At 54.9% G+C, this 21,127-nt stretch overlaps 1 protein-coding gene across 4 annotated transcripts in view; it reads right to left on the reverse strand.

Annotated features, from left to right (window-relative positions):
- Positions 1–20,811, reverse strand: part of LOC137457367 (dedicator of cytokinesis protein 11-like) — a 126,463-nt gene extending 105,652 nt beyond the window's left edge. For all 4 annotated transcript variants that reach the window (XM_068169268.1, XM_068169266.1, XM_068169267.1 and 1 more), the window contains exon 1: positions 20,667–20,811. In XM_068169268.1, coding sequence (XP_068025369.1) covers positions 20,667–20,768 — 102 coding nt within the window. In that variant the 5' untranslated portion in view covers positions 20,769–20,811. The remainder of the gene's footprint in view (positions 1–20,666) is intronic.
- Between the last annotated feature and the right edge of the window lie 316 nt (positions 20,812–21,127).

Genomic DNA, 21,127 nt, shown 5'->3' on the forward strand with positions numbered 1-21,127 from the left:
TGAGGCTGGGGAGACTCTGGCACAGGCTGCCCAGGGAGGCTGTGGCTGCCTCCTGCCTGGAGGTGTTGAAGGCCAGGCTGGATGAGGCCTTGAGCAAGCTGGGCTGGAGGGAGGTGTCCCTGCCATGATATTTGAGGTCCTTTCCAATCCAAACCATTCTATGATAGTGGAAGAACACAACCAAACATGACTTAACTCAACAGAGAGCAGGGAAGTAGTGCACCCTCCCTGAGGAGCCCATTCCCCTCTGCTCAGCAGAGCCTCACACAGCAGCCTGTGCCCAACGCTCACAACCACATCCTGCCCTGCTGCTGCTGCCCGCGGCACAGGGCCGTGCAGAGCACGAAGGAGAGGGCCATCTGCTCCAGTCCCCATGCAGGCTGGGTCACACTGGAGCTGGCAGAACAACAGCCTGTCTATTGGGGTAGCTGCTCTTGCAGCAAGCAAGCTGGGTGGCATCTCAACAGGAAATTCAGTGAAATGACTTCAGCAGAAACCTGCCCACAAACACCAACGCCTTTGGCCAGGCACGAGCACAAAGGGGCTGGCAAAAGGAAAACCCCAGCTTCAGAGCCTCATCCTCAGTGCCCTGCTTGCCCTGCTGCCCTCTGCCAGACTGAGCACAAACCACTACTGCACAGAAACCACCAGAGAGTTTGGAGGAAAGGTTGCAGCAAGGGAATTACAGGTTAATAAAGAGGGATTGATCTAAACAAGCCATACTGGCTGCTTTCTGTCTCTGTCTGCAAGGCTTACAAAGAGTCTTGAACGTTTGTACAGACAGGGATGTCAGTGTTATAAACAGTGGTAGCTGGAGATATTCATGTGGGGAAGGCCAGGAAAGGCAATTTCTATTTTCACAGAATCACAGAATGGCTCAGGTTGGAAGAGACCTTAAGGATCATCTACTCCAAACCTCCTGCCACAGGCAGGGAAGCCTCTCAAGTGGACCAGCTGCTCAAGGTCTCATCCAGCCAGGAGGCAGCCACAGCCTCCCTGGGCAACCTGTGCCAGAGTCTCCCCAGCCTCACTCTCAAGAGTTTCTTCCTCATCTCCAGTATCAATATCCCCTCTCCCAGCCCTTGTCACAAGTCCCTCCCCAGCTCTCCTGGAGCTCCTTCTGGTCCTGGCAGGCAGCTCTGAGGTCCCCCTGGAGCCTTCTCCTCTCCAGGCTGCACAGCCCCAGCTCCCTCAGCCTGTGCTCACAGCAGAGCTGCTGCAGCCCTTGGAGCATCTTTGTGGCCTCCTCTGGCCTCACTCCAGCAGCTCTGTGTCCTTCTGCTGCTGGGGACACCAGAACTGGAGGCAGGATTGGAGGTGAGGTCTGGGCAGAGCAGAGCCCAGGGGCAGAATACCCTCTGCTGCCCTGCTGCCCACCCTGCTCTGGCTGCAGCCCAGCACACAGCTGCCTGCTGGGCAGCAGGAGGCACTGCTGGCTCCTGGGGAGCTGCTCAGCACCCAGCACCCCCAAGGCTTTTTCTGCAGGGCTGCTCTCAGCCCACTCTGCACCCAGCCTGGATTGGTGTCTGGGGTTGGCACAACTTCTGTTGCCTGAAAACCTGTAGGTACCTGTCTTCTAGTGTCCTGCATTTGTACATTGTACAAACATGTCAATGTTTTTATTGTAAGTGTATGATTAGTGTTCTGCTGAGATCCTTTCCCCACAGGGTTACAACAAGTGATGTGAATGTGCAGAAAGTAACAGAAAGATGTTTCATTTGAGGATTTTATTTTTAAGATAGCAGCCACAGAATCACAGAATGTGAGGGGTTGGAAGGGACCTGAGCACAGCCTTCGACACTGCCCCGCACCACATCCTGGTCTCCTGGCTGGTGACACATGGGTGTGATGGGTGACCACCAGATGGATAAGGAACTGGCTTGATGGCTGCACCCAAAGAGTGGCAGTCCATGGGTCCATGTCCCAGTGGAGGCCAGGGACAAGCAGAGTCCCTCAGGGATCAGTCCTGGGACCTGTCTTGTTCAACATCTCTGTGGGTGCCATGGACAGTGGCACTGAGTGCACCCTCAGCAAGGTTGCTGATGACACCAAGCTGTGTGGTGCAGCAGACAGGCTGGAGGGAAGGGAGGCCATCCAGAGGGACCTGGACAGGCTGGAGAGGTGGGCACAAGCCAACCTCAGGAGGTTCAACAAGAGCAAGGGCAGGGTCCTGCAGCTGGGTCGAGGCAATCCCAGGCACAAATCCAGGCTGGGCAGTGACTGGCTGGAAAGCAGCCCTGAGGAGAGAGACTTGGGGGTGCTGGGGGAGGAGAAGCTCACCAGGAGCTCTCAGTGTGCACTTGCAGCCCAGAAAGCCAATCAGATCCTGGGCTGCATCAGGAGAAGTGTGGCCAGCAGGGCAAGGGAGGTGATCCTCCCCTTCTACTCAGCTCTGGGGAGACCCCACCTGGAGTACTGTGTCCAGTTCTGGAGCCCCTATTGCAAGAGGGATCTGGAGGTGCTGGAAGGTGTCCAGAGAAGGGCCACAAGGATGAGCAGAGGGCTGGAGCACCTCTCCCGTGAGGAGAGACTGAAGGAGTTGGGGCTGGACGATGGTCTCTTCTCCCAGGCAGCCAGTACCAGAACAAGAGGACACAGTCTCAGGCTGCTCTAGGGGAGGTTTAGGCTGGAGGTTAGGAAGAAGTTCTATACAGAGAGAGTGATTGCCCATTGGAATGGGCTGCCCAGGGAGGTGGTGGAGTCACCATCACTGGAGGTGTTCAAGAGGAGACTTGATAGGGTGCTTGGTTGCATGGTTTAGTTGTTTAGGTGGGTTGGATTGGTTGATGGGTTGGACACAATGATCTTGAAGGTCTCTTCCAACCTGGTTTGTCCTATGTAATTCTATGTTCAGTCTGCAGAAGAGAAGGCTCCCAGGTGACCTCATTGTGGCCTTCCAGGATCTGAAGGGGGCTCCAGGAAGGCTGGGGAGGGACTGCTCAGGATCTCAGGGAGTGATAGGACTAGGGGGAATGGAATGAAGCTGGAGGTGGGGAGATTCAGGCTGGAGGTGAGGAGGAAGTTCTTCCCCATGAGAGTGGTGAAGCCCTGGAATGGGTTGTCCAGGGAGGTGGTTGAGGCCCTGTCCCTGGAGGTGTTTAAGCCCAGGCTGGATGAGGCTCTGGCCAGGCTGATCTAGTGTGGGGTGTCCCTGCCCATGGCAGGGGGGTTGGAGCTGGGTAATCCTTGTGGTCCCTTCCAACCCTGACTGATACTACGATACTTCTGAAGATTATCCAGTCCAACCCCCCTGCTACAGCAGGGCCACCCAGGGTAAATCATACAGGAACACATTCCAGAGATGGAGACTCCACAGCCTCTCTGGACAGCTTGTTCCAGGGCTCAAAGTGAAGATTTTTTTCCTTATGTTTGCAGGGAACCACCTGGGTTTCAGTTGTGTCCACCACCCCTTGTCCTGTCACTGGGCACCACTGAGAAGATCTTGGCTACATCCTCCTGACACTCACCCTTTAGCTATTGATCAGATCCCCCCTCAACCTCCTCTTCTCCAGGGTAACCAGCCCCAGCTCTCTCAGCCCCTCCTCATAAGGAACTCTAAGATGTTGCAGTCCCCTCAGCATCTTGGTAGCTCTCTGTTGGGCTCTGCAGTAGCCAAACAAACTCAGTAGCCCCACAAACTCAGAAAGTTTGTGTATTTTCAGTCCTTTCAGGCTGGCTCTCCTTTAAAACAAGCAATATCCAGAGAAGAAAACAACTTCAGGGCAAACCTGGCCGATTTGGCTCTGCTGTGACTAATTCACCCATTAATGTCAGCCCCACAGTGTTTCCTGTGGCATGACAGAAGCCAAGCCCAGAGCAACCTGCACCAGTACTGCCTTGTGCTTCTCAGGGCACCTCAAGTCCCCCAGGCACCCCCACACTGCTCCATCTCCACCTGGCACAGCTGGCCCTCCAGTGCCTCCTCCTTGCCTTACACCCAAACTCTTGTGGGTTTGCAGCACCCAGGCCATGCTGCTTCACTTCCTCAGCAACAGACCTCAGAGCTGCAGTTCAGTATCTGCAGGGGAGCTGCAGGCAGCTGGGGAGGGACTGTTTGGAAGGGGCTGTGGGGACAGGACAAGGGACAAGGGTTTGAAAGTGGAGCAGGGCAGAGGTAGGTTGGACATCAGGAGGAAGCTCTGCACAGGGAGGGTGGTGAGACACTGGCACAGGCTGCCCAGGGAGGTGCTTGAGGCTCCATGCCTGCAGCCATCCAAGCTCAGCCTGGCTGTGTCCCTGTGCAGCCTGCTCTGGCTGGAGCTGTCCCTGCTGCCTGCAGGGCTTGGACAAAATGCCCTTGGAGGCTGCCTTCCAACCCAATGCAATCTGTGAACTTGTGAAGCTCAACCTAGTGCATACATCCATGCTCCCAAGGCAGGTAGAGAGACACAAAGGATCTGAGTATTAAAAGTGATGATTGTGTATGTAAAAAGAGGAGATGAAACAGCTCAGAACAGCGAGTCACAGGATGGGAGGGCTGGAAGGGACCTCTGGAGAGCATCAAGCCCAACCACCGTGCCCAGGCAGGGTCACCCGGAGAAGGTCACACAGGAACACATCCAGGCAATCTCTCCAGAGCACATCCAGGAATCTCTCCAGAAAAGGAGACCACAACCTCTCTGGGCAGCCTGCTCCAGGGCCCCAGCACCCTTAATATGTAGAAGTTCCTCCTCAGGTTTAGATGGACCCTGTTGTGTTCAGGGTTGTGCCTGAACATACATCCATAGAAATGTCCTGCCTCAGACAACTGTTCCCCAGAACTGAGTAAGCATTTCACAGGCTCTGCACTGCTCTGGAGAGCCTGGCAGGACCCACATTTTTCAGTGAATCCCTAAGGCCAGGCAGGTGAAATGAACAGAAAATAGGAGGCAAAGTATCCAGGGAAATGATTAAAAGCTAAAGGGGGAACCCCACCTGGAAGTGTACCAACTACTCCCTGGACAGGCAGGGCACTGTCACATCACTGCACGACTGGCAAGAGCCCAGTATAGAGAGGGCCCAGATCCCACTGCATGCCCTCCCCGGAGCAGTCAGCACTGCTCACAGGCCGTGCAGAGAACTTCCCAGTTTGGCTCCTGCTCATGAAACCTGGCAGTACAGGGGAGAATTGGAATGGGAACAGAGAGAGGTCACTTGGCAAACCTGGAGGGGCACAGGGAACTGAGGAGTTAATGTCCATAGCAAACTCCAGAGCCATGGATCAATGATGTATTTTTTTCCTTTCTCTTCTTTTCTTTCTTTCTCTTTCCTTCCTTCTTTTTCTCTTTCCTTCTTTCTCTCTCTTTCTCTCCTTCTTCCTTTCCTTACTTCTTTCTTTTCTTTCTTTCCTTTTTCTCTTTCTTTTAGTTTTCTTTCTCTCTTTCTCTTTCCTGTCTTTTCTTTTCTTTCTTTTCTCTTTCTTTCCTTCTCTCTTTTTCTTTCTTTTCTGTCTTTTATTTCCTTTTTACTTTCCTTTTACTTTCTTTATTCTTTCTTTCTATCTCTTTCTCCCTTTCCTTCCCTTTCCATATTTGTGACTCACTTTCTGTACTGCCATCTGATCCTCTTCACACCCCTGCCTCAAGCTTGCTTCAATTCAAAAAGCTGCAAATCACACCTGATTCATCAGCCCAGGGACCTGGCCCTAAATAAGAACGATGGAAAGCAGGAAACCCTGGGCTCGGCTCCCCAGCACCTGGAGCTGCCATAACACCCTGCAAAGCCTGAAAAAGGCCTGCACCACAAAGCCTTTGCACTCAAAAGCAGAGGAGAGAGGGAAGAGGTGGAAACAGGCACTGGGGAGGAAGGGCAGAGAGGGAGCCAGCGTGAGTCAGCACATATGGCAGCAGGCACAGCACCACACAGCCCTGCTGCTGCCAGGAGGTCTGTGGGCTGGCCAGCAAAGCCGTATCTTGGGAGGCAAGCAGAAGGGAGGCAAGGAAGCAGCTCTCACCAGCAGCCTGGGTGCTCGTGCCCATGAGCCTGCTGCAAACCCCACTGCTCAGCTGGATGGAACAGCAGGGCCCAGGGCAAGATGTGCAAGATGGGCTGTGGTAAAACCACAAGGATGAAAAACAGTCAATAACGTTGGGTATGAGCAGGCCAAAGCTATTTTTACCCTGGCCAGAGAGAAGGAAGTTTGCAAACACAAGAGGAATGCCCAGAGAGGAATCCCAGCTGTGCTAAAGGACCAAAACACTGTGCTGGAGACCATATCCACCTGGGACAGGGCAGAGACATGAACTGGGCTGTGCACTGGGACATGCCAAGGGAGAGAGAGGGAAAGGTGGCAGGAGCTGGCCCACTGTGGTGCAGGAGCAGGTGAGATGGGGAACGCAGGTTTTGCTCACCTGGGGATGGGGCCATGCTGGAGGGAGGTGAGCACAGTGATGTCAGGAGAAACGGGACTGGTTTGAAGGCTGGGACTGTGCAGCTGTGAGGGGCCAGAGAGGGGGACAAGGAGGCCAAGGGGAGCTGGCAGAGAAGGTGTGCACTGTAGACAGGAGAGAGGAGACCCAGGGGAAGCAGGAAGGGAAGAGGCAAGCAGGGAGAAATTGGATGCCCACACAGCTCAGAGCAATACTCTGTGCAGCCCACCCAAGGGCAACCTCCAAAACCATTCCTGGCAGCTGCCAGCAGCCCAGCCTGCCACAGTGGCACTGCCTGCTGCATCCCACCCCCTGCTCACTCAAATCCTAGAATCATAGATTGGAAAAGGCCTCTAAGATCATTGAGTCCAACCATCAACCCAACACCACCATAGCCACCAAATCATGTATGTTCCTAAGTGACATGGCCACAGGTTTCTTCAAACCTCCAGGGCTGGGGACTCCACCATCTTCCTGGGCAGCCTGTGCCAATCCCTAACTATTCTTACAGCAAAGAAAATTTTCCTGTTCTCCAACCTAACCCTCCCCTCGTGCAACCTGAGACCATTTCCTCTCATCCTCTCACTTGTCACTTGGCAGAAGAGACCAACACCCACCTGGCTCCAACCTCTTTCCTGCATACCACGGCCAAGCAGACAGCACTACCTCACATGGACACACACAGCACATGCATGCATGCATGTTGGATGCTCTGCAGCCCAGATAAGAACAAGATAAGCAGGACAAAGGCTTTCTTGGGCTGGGGCAACACACAGGAGCAGATCTGTGGCAGGCATCTCCCGACCCAGCAGTAAACAGATCCTCCTTCTGCCAGTGTGGGGCAGGTGATGCTTTAAGCACCTCCTTTTTCCCTTGCAGCGCTCATGCTATGGCCTGCAAGGAAATGTTTCCTCAGCTGCAGTCCAGGCAAGCAGCCTCTCCCTTCCCCATTCCCCTGCCCCCCAACAATGAGCTGCAGGACTCACTTTGTGTCTTTTACACTCAGATCTGGGTACAACAAGGCAAAGAGAGCCCAGCAGCTGGACGGCAGGAGGCACAGCTGCAAATGCCTCATTGCCAGAAAGCCTCTCACAGAGGAGCCTGTGTGAGAGTCCCCACACTTGCCTTTCCCATACAGGAGTTAGGGGTCAGGAGGGAGGGGACAGCCTCTGCTCAATTGTGCCCTGGGATAGGACAAGGACCAATGGATGGAAACTGCAGCACAGGAGGTTCCACCTCAACAGGAGGAGGAACTTCTGCACTGTGAGGCTCCCAGAGGCCTGGAGCAGGCTGCCCAGAGAGGTTGTGGAGTCTCCTTCTCTGGAGCCTTCCCAGCCCTGTCTGGATGTGTTCCTGTGTGACCTGTGCTGGATTCTCTGCTCCTGCTCTGGCAGAGGGGGCTGGAAGCTCTCCAGAGGTCCCTTCCAACCCCTAACATCCTGTGAGCCCGTGAGTTAGGTGCCAGGCTGCACCATGCTCTGACTCTGAAACAAGTGCAGACAGCAGAAGGCTGCTGGTCCCCTCCCTTCCTCTGCTCTGTGTGAAATGGAGGTGGCTGAGTCTGACAGCGGCTCTCAGAGAAATCAAAAGTCATGTGATGGGGAAGGGGAGGGGGTGCACAGCCCTGGCACCCTGCAGGAGAACATCTGCAGCTCAGATGACTCACACTTTCCATCCCAAAGTGCAGAGCAAGAACCTGCCCCTGCTCCTGCACTTCTTTCCAGCTGTGCAGAAGCATCTTACTGACCCACACCTTCCGCCTTCTCCTTCCATGGCCCTGGCTGGCAGCAGAATCTCCTCAGAACATTTAAAGGGCAGGCAGGGTTCTATATTTTGTAACGTGGATGTCTCCAAAGAAAGGAGGTGCCAAATTCTCCAGTGAGGAAGCAGTAACAGCAATGGTGTGGGCAGCAGGAGCAGGGCAGGGATTGTTCCCCTGTACTGGGCACTGGGGAGGCCACACTTTGAGTCCTGGGTTCAGTTTTGGGTCCTGCACCTCAAGAAGGACAGTGAGGAGCTGGAGCAGGTCCAGAGAAGGGCAACCAAGCTGGGGAAGGGTCTGGAGAGCAGGGCTGGGAAGGAGCAGCTGAGGGAGCTGGGGGTGTTCAGTGAGGAGAAGAGGAGGCTGAGGGAGACCTCGTTGCTCTCTACAGCTCCCTGAGAGCAGGTTGGAGCCAGGTGGGGGTTGGGCTCTGCTCCCTAGGATGAGGTGAGAGAATGAGAAGAACTGGCCTGAAATTGTGCCAGGGAGGGTTAGGTTGGACATTAGAAGAAACTTCTTCCCTGAAAGGGTTCTCAGAGACTGGAACCAGGCAGCTGGTTGAATCCTCATCCCTGGAGGTACTTCAAGGAGGCAGAGATGTAGTGCTGAGGGCCATGGTTTAGCCCCAGCCTTGGCAGGGTTAGAGAATGGTTGGACTGGATGATCTGTAAGGGCTTTTCCAACCAAAACCATTCCATGGTTGTAGACAAAGCAAGAGTCTGCATTTCTCAGTGCTGACTCTGAGACTTGCACCAGGGCAAGACACCAGCTTGGAGAAGCCTTGAAGACACAGTCAAAAAACTGCTGTCACTGCATTTATCTGTCATCATCAGGCATGGCAAATAAAACTCACCCAGGCCCTGAAGTGTCTTCAGACTCAGTCAGAAATTACAAGAAGTCAGGAAAATCAGTGTCTGGCTCTTCCCTTCCACTTACTCAGAAGTGGATTCCACACTTGACAGCCTTCAGCAGACCACGTTCTGAAACTCAGCTCTGCAGCCACAAGGACCAGCAACCCTGAGACTCCTGCAAAACCACTTAAGGAAAAGAAGGAAACAGCTCTCTGAAAGAGGACCCAGCACTAAGAACTCACAGCCCAGGCTAGGAGGCAGAGCTGCTGCTCTGGCCCACATGTACCTCACCTTACACTGCACTTCTGAACCAAGGGCAGAGTCACAACAAGAAAAGCAGCATCAGAGGGGAGTGGTAGCTGGGGGCACAGTCTAGCTCAGACATAACACTTCAGGACATGGTTTAGTGGCCATGGTGGTGTTGGGTTCACAGAATGAATGGGCTGGAAGCGACCTCGAGAGATCATCCAGTCCAACCCCCCTGCCAGGGCAGGTCACCCAGGCCAGGTCACACATCCAGAGAAGGAGACTCCACAACCTCTCTGGGCAGCCTGCTCCACATCTGCTGCCTGCAGCTGGGATGTGCCCCAGTACTCTGGGTTGATGGTTGGGCTCAGTGATCTCAGAGGTCTATCCTATGATTCCATAAGGACACTTGGAGGTGATCCAGCACTGCTCCTGCACAGGGCAGTGCATTAGGGCAAGTACCTGAGATTGCTTTCTTGTCCTGTGTGCCCTGATCTTCCTCAAGAAGGGCTCTGGGCAACCTGATCTAGTGGAGGATGTCCCTGCTGACTGCAGAGGGGTTGGACTGGATGAGCTTTGGACGTCCCTTCCAACCCAAACCATTCTATGGTTCCATGATCTCCGAGGGCTTCCGTGTGAAATGTCAGTGACAGCTCAGTACCGACTGCAGCACCATCTCCAGTTCCAGAGTGACAACCGCAGTTCTGAGTGTCCCTATCTGCACAGCTACATCCTGGCTCAGCCCCAGCCCTTCTGCACAAGAAGCAGAGGGATCAGCGTAGCTCTGTGTCAGCAGAGCTGCACCTGCACCCAGCTCAGCATCAGAGCATGAGAGGCAGGAAAATACAGCAGAGCGTTGAGTTCCTACTCTGCACCCAACAGTGTTAACAGAAACTGGCAACAGAGCACGGGCCTCTATGGGACAGATGAATTCCTGCCAGACAGGACTGCTCAAAACATTCCATAAGCACAGGCATGCTAACAAAAAAAGGCAGCTCCTGCCTCCCAGCACAATGCCATGTGTCATTTACACCAGCTCTGCACTGGAGGATCCAGAAGAGCCCTCTGGATGTCACTGCTATTCCATCATTTATTTATGTAGGATCACTTTTATATTTAGCAGCCAGTTCCAGCAGAGCCAGCTTCGCAACATCTTAAAGCAATTAATTACACATAAGCAGAACTCCTCCTTTTCCTGCCTGCTCTTCATAACTCTTGTTTTTCACTCAGGAAGCCACTGGTGCATGGGGCCAGGCCAGCTGCACAGCCCCTCCCTGAGGGCGAGAAGGCAAAGCCACAAAATGTTTTGGGCTGGGAGGGAGCTTAAAGCTCATCCAGCTCCAGCCCCCTGCCATGGGCAGGGACCCTTCCCACCAGCACAGGCTGCTCAAGGCCTCATCCAGCCTGGCCTTCAACACCTCCACGCAGGAGGCAGCCACAGCCTCCCCGGGCAGCCTGTGCCAGAGTCTCCCCAGCCTCACTCTCAACAATTTCTTCCTCAGCTCCACTCTCAATCTCTCCTCTCCCAGCTCAAAGCCATTGTTCCTCAGCCTGGCACTCCCAGCCCTTGTCACAAGTCCCTCCCCAGCTCTCCTGGAGCCCTTTCAGGTACTGGGAGGCTGCTCTGAGGTCTCCCTGGAGCCTTCTCTTCTCCAGGCTGCACAGCCCCAACTCTCCCAGCCTGGCCCCACAGGGGAGGTTCTGCAGCCTCTGCTCATCTTGGTGGCCTCCTCTGGACCCACTCCAACAGCTCCAGGTCCTTCTTGTGCTGGAAGTGAAATGCTCCTCAGCTTCACTGGGGCCCAACAGAGCCAGGCAACGGTGAAGCAACTTGCTTGAGACCACAGAGCAATGCTGAGGAAAAACAGCAGGAAGTCCCCAGACAGATTTGGGTTTCCTTAGAAACACCCCCAGCAGTGAAGTCAAACCCCAGAGATGTCAGTGGTGTTTTAACCAGCTCAGGAAGTTGTCTCAGCCCTCATCTCTGCTCTGTCTTTGGGCTGCAGGCATCAGACAGGTGCAGATGGCTGCAGAGGCTGCAAAACTAAAGGGCCTGTGGATGGGCTCCTGGCACAGACTGAGCTCTGCCCTGCTTCAAGCCACCCACACTTCAAATGCCTCTGTTGACAGAGCTGGATAGCTGGGCAGGACCCTACACTTGCCCATACTGTGCTTCAAGAGAATAACCTCCTGCAGCAGCACAGGTGAGGGGTGACCTGCTGGAAAGCAGCTCTGCAGAGAAGGGCCTCGGAGTGCTGGTGGACAAGTTCTGCATGGGGCCAAGAAGGCGAATGGTCTCCTGGGGTGCATTGAGAAGAGTGTGGCCAGCAGGTCAAGGGAGGTTCTCTTCCCTCTCTACTCTGTCCTGGTGAGACCACACCTCAAGCATTGTGTCCAGTTCTGGGCTCCCCAATTCGTCAAGGAACGAATCCAGTTCCTTGGAGAGAGTCCAGTGAAGATGCTGAAGAGCCTGGAGCATCTCTCTTAGGAGGAGAGGCTGAGAGCCCTGAGGCTGTTCAGCCTGGAGTAGATCAGCCTGAGGAGGGGATCTTCTCCATGCTGATCAATAGCTAAAGGGTGGAGCTTTGGACTGAAACAAGCAAGGTCTGCTCCCAGCTGCAGCTGCTCCCCAGGCACAGCCCCATGGCAGGAGAACATTTAAAGGGGAAATAAAAAAAATTGCATTTCAGCAAGAAAATAGAGAGGGCTGAGAAAGGGGTCAGCAAGGAGCAGGCTTGACCCCATTAGAGGAGCAGCATGAGGCAGGGAAAAGGTATAAAAGATAAGTCAGGGATGTGCTGGAGGAAATAGGAGCCTTCAAGGGAGAGCTTTGAGTTGTACTTTTTAAAGGAATAAAAGAGATGGAGGGAGAGGGTGACAGGGAAATACACTGCAGCGTTTCCGAGGTGCCAGCCATGCCCACAAAGGCAAATGAAGCTTCTCTCTTCTTCCTTGGGCAGCAGTGAGGAGGCAAATGAAGCAGGCAAGCTGAAGCACACGTGTGCCCCCACCCAGCCTGGCTGCTCTGCAGCTGCTTGCATTCTGGGGCCACAGAAATGTCAAAAGCTTTGTGCAGTTTTGCATCATTAGAGATAATAAATCAACATGGAAAGGACTAAGTGGGGTGCTGTAAAACTCACCAAGCTGCGCATACAACAGGATGCCACAGCGCACACTGCGGCAGCTAGCCCAGGTTAAGCACTCCTGGGCTCTGCAAGGATCTTCAGAGGTTGAAACACAGCCCCAGAGCCATCTCCCCACTGGATTCTGCGTGCACCAAATCCCCAGCTGCATTGCTGGCATCATCTGCAGGCACTGCCACCAACCATCTGCTCCAGGCCTTCCTCTGCATCCACCCTGGCAGGTCAGGGCAGATGCTGTCAGTGCGAGAGGGACACCTTGCATCCTCATGGCACTGTCCCTGGCACAGAACAAAGTCCCTCAGCCCTGCCCAGGAAGTGCAAGGGCTGGATGCTTTGCTCCCTCCCTACAGCTTTCCTGCAACATACAGGGGGACACAAATCTTGGAATGGAGGCAGGAAGGGGGACACAGGTCTTGGAATGAAGGGAGAAAGGGGGACACAGGTGTTTCAATGAAGGGAGAAAAGGGAACCACATGTCTTTAAATGATGGAAGGAGGACACAGATCTTTCAATGATGCCTTGGGAAGGGCAAGATTTAATGCCCATCAAAAGCCTCCTACAGGCTCAGGAAATGGAAGCATTGACTGCAACTCAGAGAATCACAGAATGGTTTGCCTTGCAAGGGGCCTTAAATATCATCCAGTTCCAAACCCCCTGCCATGGTCCCACTAGCCCAGGCTGCTCACCCTCAGGTAGGGGAGCCAGGTATTGCTTCATCTCTTCTGGACTGGTTATTGGTAGGAGAGATGCTGGAAAGTTGCTAAGTGGCCCCAAACAGCCACTGTGGGGCTGTGTTTCTCTCCATAAAACAGTGTCCTTCATCCCTGCACCAGTGCTGCGTGCCCAGGCAGGAGCAATCCAGGCCACCTCCACGGCTTGTGCTGCCCAGGGAGCCAGTGAAGTGTGGAGCTAAGTTCAGCCCCTTGCAGCACAGGAGCCCCAGCTGAGGAAAGCATGTGATGAATTCTAAGAATGCATCCAAGTGCTTCTTTAAACAACCCCTCTGAGCAAAAACCTCTCCATGAGCACTTCCACAGAAGCCACCCAAGCTGTGGCCACCTCCAGAGCCACCTGACTGCAGCAGGTGCTGAAACCACAGCAAAGCTCCTCCCAAGTAACACCAAGGCAGAACTTCCTCCTGTACCCACACACATCTCCAATGAGGAGACCTCACTGTGGCCTTCCAGTGTCTGCAGGGGGCTACAAGAAAGGACCTTTGAGGGTGTCAGGGAGGGATAGGACTGGGGGGGGATGGAGCAGAAATGGAAGTGGGGAGATTGAGATTGGCTGTGAGGAAGAAGTTGTTGCCCATGAGGGTGGTGAGAGCCTGGCACAGGTTGCCCAGGGAGGTGGTGGAAGCCTCCTGCCTGGAGGTGTTTGCAGCCAGGCTGGAGGTGGCTGTGAGCAACCTGCTGTGGTGTGAGGTGTCCCTGCCCATGGCAGGGGGTTGGGGCTGGCTGAGCCTTGGGGTCCCTTCCAGCCCTGACAGTTCTGTGATCTCTTTTTCTCTGTACATTATACAAACACTGCACAGGGCCCCCACCCGAGGGGACATGGGCATGTTCTGTGTCTCCTGAGCTCCAAGATCACTACAAGCTTTGCCTCCAAACTGCCTTCATGCTGATCAAAGTGAATTCAGCTTTATTAAAGAGGATTCTATGCAGAAAGCTGATTTGCTCTGCATGAGCATAAATCCAGAGACTAAGCTGGGAAATAAAGAAAAACACAGCGAGAACAAAATACCTTTTTGCTTCCAGCCAAAACCTTCTTAATATCATCCTTAAAGAGATTTTTATCTCCTTTCTGTGTCTGCCTGAAACTGAGCCACCCATAGGAGCCCAGCCCAGCCAGGATCAAACAAAACCCATTCTCTCCTGGCAGGCTGCCTGGGATCTCACAGATTCATAGAATGGTTTGGGTTGGAAGAGACCTTAAAAATCCTCCAGTTCCAACCCCTGCTAAGGGCAGGGACTCCTCCCACCAGCCCAGGTTGCTCAAGGCCTCATCCAGCCTGGCCCTGCACACCTCCAGGGAGGGGGCAGCCACAACCTGCAAGGGCAAACCTCATGCTGAAGTTTCAAGGAACACAGGAGAGCAGGCACTTGGTTTGGATACCTTTGCATGGCCAGAATGGATGCAGCTGTTTGCAAGCAGAGGTTCTCCCACATTGCAGCTGCTGGGAGTCCACCTGTGTGCCTGGGTGCCACCAAGCTACGCCTGGGGGTGTCCAGGGACACATTGCTGGGCTGGCTGACACAGCATGGGAAAATCCTTTGCAGCTGCTCTGTCTCAAAAAAGATGGCTCTGAGTCTGCATCCTTTGTGAATCTTGGTAGTGAAGCAATTAAAATGTATCTTGAGTGAATCTGTACAGAAATGGCCTGAAACTGTGCAAGGGGAGGCTTAGGTTGGAGATTGGGAAAAAATGTCTTGCTCAGACGAATTGGCAGAGGCTGCTCAGGGAGGTGGTGGAGACCCCATCCCCGGAGGTGTTCAATAAATCTGTGGCCATGGCACTAGGGGATGTGGTTTAATAGCCACAGTGGTGTTGAGTTGATCCTAGAGGGCTTTTCCAACTCAAGCAATTCTATGATTCTAAAGAAAATCAGTGGAATTGTGGGAGACTTAAAGTTGCCAGCAGATGACTGGTTTTGGCAGCACTGGGGGAAAAAAGACTGCCTGGGTTTTGTCAAGCGCTTGCTCCTCTGATCTCACATCTCCCACACATTTTATTCTGTCACAACACAGAATGACACCTTTGGAAAACTTGCAGCTGGCTTGAGACCTTCTCCTCAGGGGGCCCAGGGCTGCAGAGTGCATCACAGACTCTTGGAATGGTAGGGGTTGGAAGGGACCTCCAGAGGTCATTGACTCCAACTCCCTTTCAAAGCAGGGTCACCGTGGGCAGGGCACACAGAACACATCCAGGTGGGGTTTGAAAGTCTCCAGAGCAGGAGACTCCACAACCTCTCTGGGCAGCCTTCTCCAGGGCTCAGCACCCTCACACCAAAGTTTCTGCTCATGCTGAGGTGGAACCTCCTGTGCTTCAGTTTGTACTGACTGCCCCTTGTCCCATCAAAGGACACCACTGAGAAAAGCCTGGCCCTTGCTTTTTGACACCCAACCTTCAGATATGTATAGACATTGATCTCAGTCTTTTCCACACTTTTAGTGCTCTCGGCCTTTCCTCATCACACAAATGTTGCATCATCCTCAGAGCCTCCATTGGACACTCTCTGTCCCTCTTGAACTGGGCAGCCCAGATCTGGACACAATACTCCAGATAGGATCTCAGCAGGGCAGAGTAGAGGGGGAGGAGAACCTCTCTTGACCTGCTGGCCACACTATTCTTAATGCACCCTAGGGGACTATTGTCCCTCATGGCCACAAGGGCACATCACTGACCCATGGACATCGCTCCCAAAGAGAGAGGGGAGGCACAGGGAGCTCTGGCTCAGCCTTGGCCTTGCATGCACACAGGGAAGGAAGTGACCCTGCGCAGAAGGCACTTTGCTGTTTGCTAGAGGTGTCCAGGGTTTACAGATCTCCTCACGTGTGCTCTTCAGCTGCTCAACTCTGCAGTGCTTTCAAGGGGAGAGCCAAGATGGTCTGAAGCAGCTTCATCACAGCAGGAGGTGCACACCACCTCAACGTGAGCAGAAACCTCTCTGGTGTGAGGTTGCTGAGCCCTGGAGCAGGCTGTCCAGAGAGGCTGTGGAGTCTCCTGCTCTGGAGACTTTCCAGCGCCACCTGGATGTGCTCTGTGTGACCTGCCCAGGGTGACCCTGCTCTGGACTGGATGATCTTCAGAGGTCCCTTCCAACCCCTGTCACAGAATGGTAGTGGTTGGAAGGGACCTGCTGGCCAGACCTGAACTCCAGATTGCAGATACCCAAGTCCCATGCTGGCCAGCACCTCACTGCAGGTTCCTCCTGCCTTGCCACAAAGCCTTTCCCACTAACACTCAGCAATATCCTGAATGTGAAGAGAATGGGAGGGAGGAGATTGCACCAAAGGTCAGAGCCAAAACCACCCCTGCCTGTTCACTGCCACAGGCTCCTAGCTGCTCCTCTCCTAGGGGTCCAGCCTAGGTGTCTTTCCCAGGCATCAGCAGCACTTTGGCTCTGAAGTTGCCCTTCCGACAGTATTTGACTGTTGCTGCCCCAAGGTTTAAGCTACAGGTAGTCTCTTGGTTAAGAACAGTTTAAGTTATGACACTTAGGCTTTGGCTGCTCCTCTCTGAACATTTCCCTTCATCTTTTCTCATGTCACTCATCCCACCTGCCAACTTCATGCTTGTGCTAAATTTGCCTACTTATTTAAAAAGTGACCTTGCTTGTCAGCTGCTCTGCCACCCCCCATCCCCGAGCTACAATCAATAGCACACACAGGGACCATTCAAAGCTGAAGCTGCTACAGTCTGCCCCAAAGCAAACCCAGAGAACAAGAGTTCCCACACAGCCTGTGCCCTGCCAGCACTGCTCTGCAGGGCTCTATGTGCTCCCAAGGGATTCCCATTGAGCTCTTCCTCCTCACTAAGACTTCCCCACATGGCCCATTGTGAGCATGATACAAGTCCAGAACCACAGCCAGGATGCTGGGGACAACAGTGCACCAAGAGAGAAAAAAAGAGCCCCAGATTGCCCAGGGAGGTTGCTGGAGGTGTTTAAGGCCAGGCTGGATGAGGCCTTGAGCAACCTGTGCTGGTGGGAGGTGTCCCTGCCCATGGCAGGGGGGTTAGAACTGGGTCACCTTTAAGGTCCCTTCTAACCCAACCCATTCTAGGATTCTATGATTCAAGTGAAAGCTGCACTTGATCCTTCCCCATCCACAAAACCTGAAGATCCTCTGAGCTCCCCACCACAGCCTACACTTCCTTTTGCTGCTACAGCTCTGGATTGCAGCTCTGCTTGCACCATGACAGAAGCAGCACTGGCTGCAGCCTAGCAGCTGGTCCAAAGGGCAGCGGTTGGGACACAGCTACCACAGGACACCTTGGAAAGGGACAACCTCTGCTGATGATGTCTGACTTCTCTTTCCAACACTCCACTTTCACAGCACAAAACAGCAAAGCCCTAGCAGAAGTCAGCAACCTAGCTCTGAGCATCAAAGTATCACAGTACCACAGTATAACTAAGGTTGGAAAGGACCTCGAGGATCATCGAGACCAAACTGTCACCACAGACCTCATGACTAGACCATGGCACCAAGTGCCACATCCAATCCCCTCTTGAACACCTCCAGGGATGGGGACTCCACCACCTCCCTGGGCAGCACATTCCAATGACAAACGACTCGCTCAGTGAAGAACTTTCTCCTCACCTCCAGCCTAAACCTCCCCTGGCACAGCTTGAGACTGTGTCCTCTTGTTCTGGTGCTGCTTGCCTGGGAGAAGAGACCAACCCCTTCCCAGCTACAACCACCTTTCAGGTAGTTGTAGAGGGCAATGAGGTCGCATGAACATTCTCCTGGTGTTAAGATAGGCATCAGTGGAAAAACAGGCACAGAACCAACACACTGTGAGCTTCACTGTGCCTGCAGGACAGCAGACTCCCAGCTGTGCTGTCCCAGACACTGTGCCTGCCCAGGCTGGCCTTGCAGGAGCACAGTGCTCCTAGCTGCAGATGCATCTCCTTGATTGCACCGATTATGGATCCACATGAGCTGACCACTTCCATGAGGTTAAAAGCTTCCCTCACTGAAATGCTTGCACTTGATAGTATTTCATTCACCAGCTGCAAATGGCTTCTTACTCCAGGCTGTTCCTTGCCCTGAGAGAGTGCCCTGAATGCCCAAACACTGAGCTCCAGCTATGTGTTCAAAGAGCCTTATGGTGCCCACTCCTCCTGCAGATGAGTTTGTGTGCCCTGGTACGTGCAGGACCAGCTTTGCTCTGCAGCCCTTCCCATCATCCATGTTCACCACCACAGACACCTGTGGTTTCCCCCAAGGTACCTGCCAAGATCACCAATGACAGGCTGGGTGTACCCAGAGTCTTGGTGGGTATTAAACCCCACACATGCTCTTATTGACTTAGCATCTACTGTGTCCAGGAAGGGGGTGGAACCTGCCAAGCAATGTCCCTATTGCAATTCCACCCTGCTTCAGGCTGCCAAAAAGCCCCAGCCCCCTACAGTCCAGGATACATGCCACTGTGTGCTGCCAGTCTGCTCCCTCCACTTGCCCAGCCCCAGCTCCTCAGATACCCACTGACCACTCTCTGCCTCCCAGGGCCACCAGCAAGCTCACCGCTGCCCATGGTGAAGCAGAGCTGTGACTATAGCCTGCTGACACAAACCTGATGCTGGGGCCTGTGGTCTCTCCCACTCTGTCCACAGTAAGGAAGGGATAGACAGACAGGGGCTGTGCTTGTGTCATGCTCTGCAGGTGGCCAGCATCAAGGCTGAGCCTCTCCTTGGCAGCAGGATCAGAAACCATGGCTTTTCAGTGTCCCCCTCCTCATCATTTCACAGAATGCCCTTTCCACCTTCTTGACAGCCAGCACACCAGAGCATGGACATCCCTTCCTCACAAGGACAAGACTGGAGAGCAACCACCCTTTTGCTTGGAGCAAACTGGGCAGCACACACCTCATCCTTAAGGACTGATGGTGCCCAAAGTGCCATCTGTGACAGTCCTGTAAGCTCATGCCACCTCCCTCCCCATTCCCTGAATGCTGCAGTGCCTCATAGCCCTTCCCAGCAATGCAGAAGTGCTGGGATTTATCCCTTGCTGCTCAAATGTCGACAGCAGGAAACACTGCCAAGACCTAGGAATCGGAGACACCTGCCCCCGCCCTCCTCTGCTGCCTGGCTGCAGGCACCCCAGCAGCACAGCACCTCTGCAGGGTTTGCCTGTCCGAAAGAGAGGGAAGTTGGCAGGGACAGTGAGGGCGATGAAACCCTAGAGAGGATCAGGAAGAGGGTGGCTGCTGGTGGCTGCTGGACTCCGCAGGCTCCTTTGGGTTAGTTATTTATTTTCATCTGCAGTCCCACCCATCCCTTACCTTTCTGACAGAAAACACAAAGCACAGGCACCGAGCAACCATTTGCCTGGAGGATGCCAAAGCTTCTCAGGACCTACACAAATTATTTCATTTCTAATGAGAGGTTCCAGAAGCTTGTACAAAGCATTTGTCTCTGTGTATCAGTGGTGAAAGAAGCAAAGCAAAGCACATGGGAACCTGTAAGGATCCCTGAACAGCTGCACGTAGGAAGCTATGGCCATGGCACTGGGGAATCAGAGTGGATTATCACCACGGCTATTTTTCAGCTTTAGAAACCAGAACACTTCCAAGGAAGCTGCTCTGAACGCTGCAGTGACCCGCACACACCGGGCGCTCTGTCGGCAGCAATCACTCCCTGAACTCGCACGGCACTTTCTGCATATCCCATGGACTAACCTTCCAGCAAAGCCAAGGTCAGCGGCGATTACACGCTGGAGTAACTCTGTGAGCAGCAGTGCGATATATCTACCGAAATACAGGGGAGCTGGGGGCCGACCCAAGCAACCACCCGGGGGCACAGCAGCAGCTGTCTGCACGGCTGGGAGCACAACAAAGACAACCTGCTGCAGCATCACCCGCGGGGAGGAAGGTGTCCTGCAACGCATCCTGCATCCCGCCCGAACACCGGAGTCTGATTCCCGGGATACATCCAGGCTCCCAGCTGACACCAGTGCCCCTCTCTCACCTCGCCGGCCCGTGCCCTTCAGTCCTGCCCTGTTTCCTTGCCAGCTCTCCGTGCGCCGTTTGCTCGCTGCCCTGCACACGCAGACCCTCACCCGTCCACGCTCCCACCACACCAGCACTAAGGCATCCTAGCGGCTCCCGGCGATCCCCAACACCTCTGAACTGCACCTAGATGGGCACGGTGACGGCAGGTGCCCAGCGGAAGGCGAGCCGAAGTGACACAACACATGCAGAGGGCAGCCCGGAGAGGGACTCCTGCCCCTCTGCCATGCCCTTTCCCGTCTCCTGCCTTGCTCGGCCGCGCCCTGCTCATCCCTTCCCATCCCCAGCCCCGCTCTGCCCTGCGCATCCCCCGCTCAGCCCAACCCCTGCCCAGCTCTGCCCCTTCCCAAGCCCTTTCCTTTCCCCCTCGCTCCACGCATCACTCAGCCCCTGCCCAGCCCTTTTCTTCTTCCATCGCTCCGCGCATCCCCTGCCCAACTCTGCCTCTTCCCCAGCTGCTGCCGCCCGCCTCCCCGCTGTCCGCCCAGCGCGGCACCGGGACCTGCCCGCGGTACCGGCCGTAGGGCGGCGCCGGGCCGGGCTGTGTGTGCGGAGCGCAGCCCCCGGAGCGCCGCCGCTCACTCACCAGCACGAAGGAGCTGCGCACCGCCTCCGAGACGCTCTGCCGGAGCTCGGCGGCTGTGCCCGGCTTGCTGAGCCGCTTGGTGAACTTCCTCACTTCCGACATGGCGACATGGTCCACGGGGCCAGGCCGAGACGAGCCGAGCCGAGCCCAGCCGAGCCGCTGCCTCCCTGCCAGCGGGCGCGGCGGGGCCGGGGCGGGCCTGGGGCAGGCGGAGCCGCTGGGCGGCGGGCGGGGGCGGGGACGGGGAGGGCCCTGCTCAGCCCGACCCAGCCCAGCCCAGCCCTGCCGGGCTCCGCTTTGTCCCTGCAGCCGGCTCAGCGCTTTCTGCGGGCACCGTCCCGCTCCTGCCCGGCACCGCCGGCAGCCCCCGGCCGCAGCCAAGCCACACACCGGCGCTGCCCGGCCGCGCCTGCTGCGGGAGCTGAAGCCGCGGGTGCGGCCCCGATGGAGCTCCAGCGGGG

This window comes from Melanerpes formicivorus, unplaced genomic scaffold, assembly GCF_026170545.1.
Source record: "Melanerpes formicivorus ecotype bairdi unplaced genomic scaffold, bMelFor1.0.p_v2 SCAF_174, whole genome shotgun sequence".
In the NCBI taxonomy this organism is placed as follows: domain Eukaryota; kingdom Metazoa; phylum Chordata; class Aves; order Piciformes; family Picidae; genus Melanerpes; species Melanerpes formicivorus.